The sequence below is a fragment of the Limulus polyphemus genome, unplaced genomic scaffold, assembly GCF_000517525.1.
Source record: "Limulus polyphemus unplaced genomic scaffold, Limulus_polyphemus-2.1.2 Scaffold11293, whole genome shotgun sequence".
Classification (NCBI taxonomy): domain Eukaryota; kingdom Metazoa; phylum Arthropoda; class Merostomata; order Xiphosura; family Limulidae; genus Limulus; species Limulus polyphemus.
The window spans coordinates 7,969-10,513 of record NW_013676903.1 but is presented as its reverse complement, the minus strand read 5'-3'; the positions used below and the strand labels follow the sequence as shown (position 1 = coordinate 10,513).

The following is a 2,545-nucleotide window of genomic DNA, read 5'->3' as shown; positions in this document are numbered from 1 at the left end:
ATATTTTTAGTGGTAGAGTGGAGAACCATGCACCTAGTGATGATTTTACTAACACTATTTTATAACATTACAACTTATGATTATATTTTTAGTGGTAGAGTGGAGAACCATGCACCTAGTGATGATTTTACTAACACTATTTTATAACATTACAACTTCTGATTATATTTTCAGTGGTAGAGTGGAGAACCATGCACCTAGTGAGGATTTTACTAACACTATTTTGAGGAGTAAAGTTTGGGTTATTTCTTTGCTTTTGTTCAGATTTCTAATCATTAATCAATCTATTATTGAACACTTTCTGTCCATCAGAAACTTCTCACGCATGAAAATAATCAGCTTTTGACCTCTGACTTGCCTTTTCCAAAAGCAAATTGCTTGGGATTTTCCTGGTGGGTAGGGTGTCAATCTGGGGGGTCATAAGATCGAAACCCAGCGCCAAACATGCTCGCCCTTTCAGCCTTGGAGGTGTTATAATATGACTGTCAATCACAATATTTGTTGTTAAAAGATTAACTTTCTTAATACTCAACTTGCTTTCTCTTAAGATGACCAAATTTATATTTGATTTAACTTTGTTAAGTAAAAAAACAAGAAAAGGAAAGCACCTGAAGGCAAGAAATGTCTCAAAGTTCAATAAGTAGTTTAAATGTTTCACATGAGATATTTCAAAGTAAACATTATACATGGTTAAAGAGACAAAAAAAGAATGAAAAATGTTTGTTTGTCTGTTTGTTTGTTTAGTGGGAACCGTGGGTGTGGGTGAATGAGACAAGCGATGGGAAAGTCGCCATAGAGGGCCCAATGGCGGATGTTCTGGAGTTTCTAGCGAAGTCTGTAAACTTTACGTACGTAGTTAGGATTTGGATTTTTCTAAAACATCTGGAAGTATTTAATTTTTATTTGACGTAGATTTGTTTCCTTTCATCTAATTTAGTAACAATATTACCCAATGTTGACCAGCTGTTACCTGAAGTATATATTGGATCCTGCTACAGTACGTAGGAAATACATTAATTCATTTATTGTTAACTATAGTCCATTAGTCAATTCATTAATTAGTTTACATAATCACTAGATAATCTATAAATTTATTCAAGAACACGAACATTATTTCAAGGAATAAAAATGTGAAGCCTAATCTATCATTTAATTTAGTAACAATATTACCCAATGTTGACCAGCTGTTACCTGAAGTATATATTGGATCCTGCTACAGTACGTAGGAAATACATTAATTCATCTATTGTTAACTATAGTCCATTAGTCAATGTATTAATTAGTTTACATAATCACTAGATAATCTATAAATTTATTCAAGAACACGAAGATTATTTCAAGAAATAAAAATGTGAAGCCTAATCTATCATTTGATTTACCTCTTGACATCTTGTTCTTTGGTGAAACTAACATTTACGTGTTGCCTAGCAATTCTCTTATCACAGGTACACCCTAATTGTGCCCAAAGATCACCAGTGGGGAATTCGTTTACCGAACGGAAGTTGGACAGGAATGATTGGAATGATGGTCCGTAACGTAAGTTTTTGTCCATAATATGTACAGTGTAACTACAGGGCTTGTGACTATAACAGTGACATAACTATCAAGTTGTGGATTAAACAGCCCCCAGATTGAGGGGTCTTAATACCTTAGAAATTAGGGACTGATCCTCCTGTAGACACAGCGAAGATAACCAATAGAAGAACTACGCTTAATAAAACATACTTAAATCAAGAGTTACTACTGAAACATAATTTACAAAAATAAATTTAATTATATAATGAAATTTAATAAAGATATGCTTAAGAAGTCTGTTGAATTCTATTTTAAAAAGTTAACTTCAAGAAGTTCCTTGAGATATACTTAGCATAAGGCTATAGTTAAGATACTCCTTGAGTTATACTAAACATAAGGATATACCTAAGAACTTCCTTGAATTATATTAACTAAATAAAGCTAGGCTTAAGAAGTTCGTGGAGTTAAATTGAAAAAATCTTAATGTTAGGCTTAGTAAATTAATGAGTTATATTAACAGATCCAACTCACTAACGACGTGGGTTTTTGAGTCTACGTGACAGAACAAATTCTATTATACCAAGATTAGTTAAGCGAATAACATCGCAAGAGACCAAAGATATATAGGAAATATTTAATTAATTTAAAGAACGGAATCGGTTGCGTTGGAAATTATATGAGATAAAGCGAAGATATTGATTACGTTACATCAAGGAGATTGATTGAGATGTACTTGGGTTACAGAAAGAGAATATATTCATACATAAATATGACATTTTTATGTTATAGCGATGAAAATGTTTGAGAGGAAATAACTAAAGTTTAGTACGCTGTTTACGAATGAGATAAAATCAATAACAGAAACATATATGTTACGATTAAGTTTAACATTGTTTTAACAGTGCTCTACGTAGGTAATAAAATATGTGGATTAATTTAACATTGTTTTAACAGTGTTCACTGTAAGGTAGTAGAAATATGTGGATTACGTTAACATTGTTTTAACAGTATTCACTGTAAGGTAGTAGAA

General features: G+C 31.9%; 1 protein-coding gene across 1 annotated transcript in view; it reads left to right on the top strand.

Moving 5' to 3' along the window:
- LOC111083804 (glutamate receptor ionotropic, delta-2-like) overlaps positions 1–2,545 on the top strand; it is a gene marked incomplete at its 3' end in the record, with an annotated part of 11,373 nt that overhangs the window by 1,017 nt on the left and 7,811 nt on the right. The window contains exons 2-3 of the mRNA XM_022380498.1: positions 745–848; positions 1,446–1,536. Of these exons, the coding sequence (XP_022236206.1) occupies positions 745–848; positions 1,446–1,536 (195 nt within the window). The remainder of the gene's footprint in view (positions 1–744; positions 849–1,445; positions 1,537–2,545) is intronic.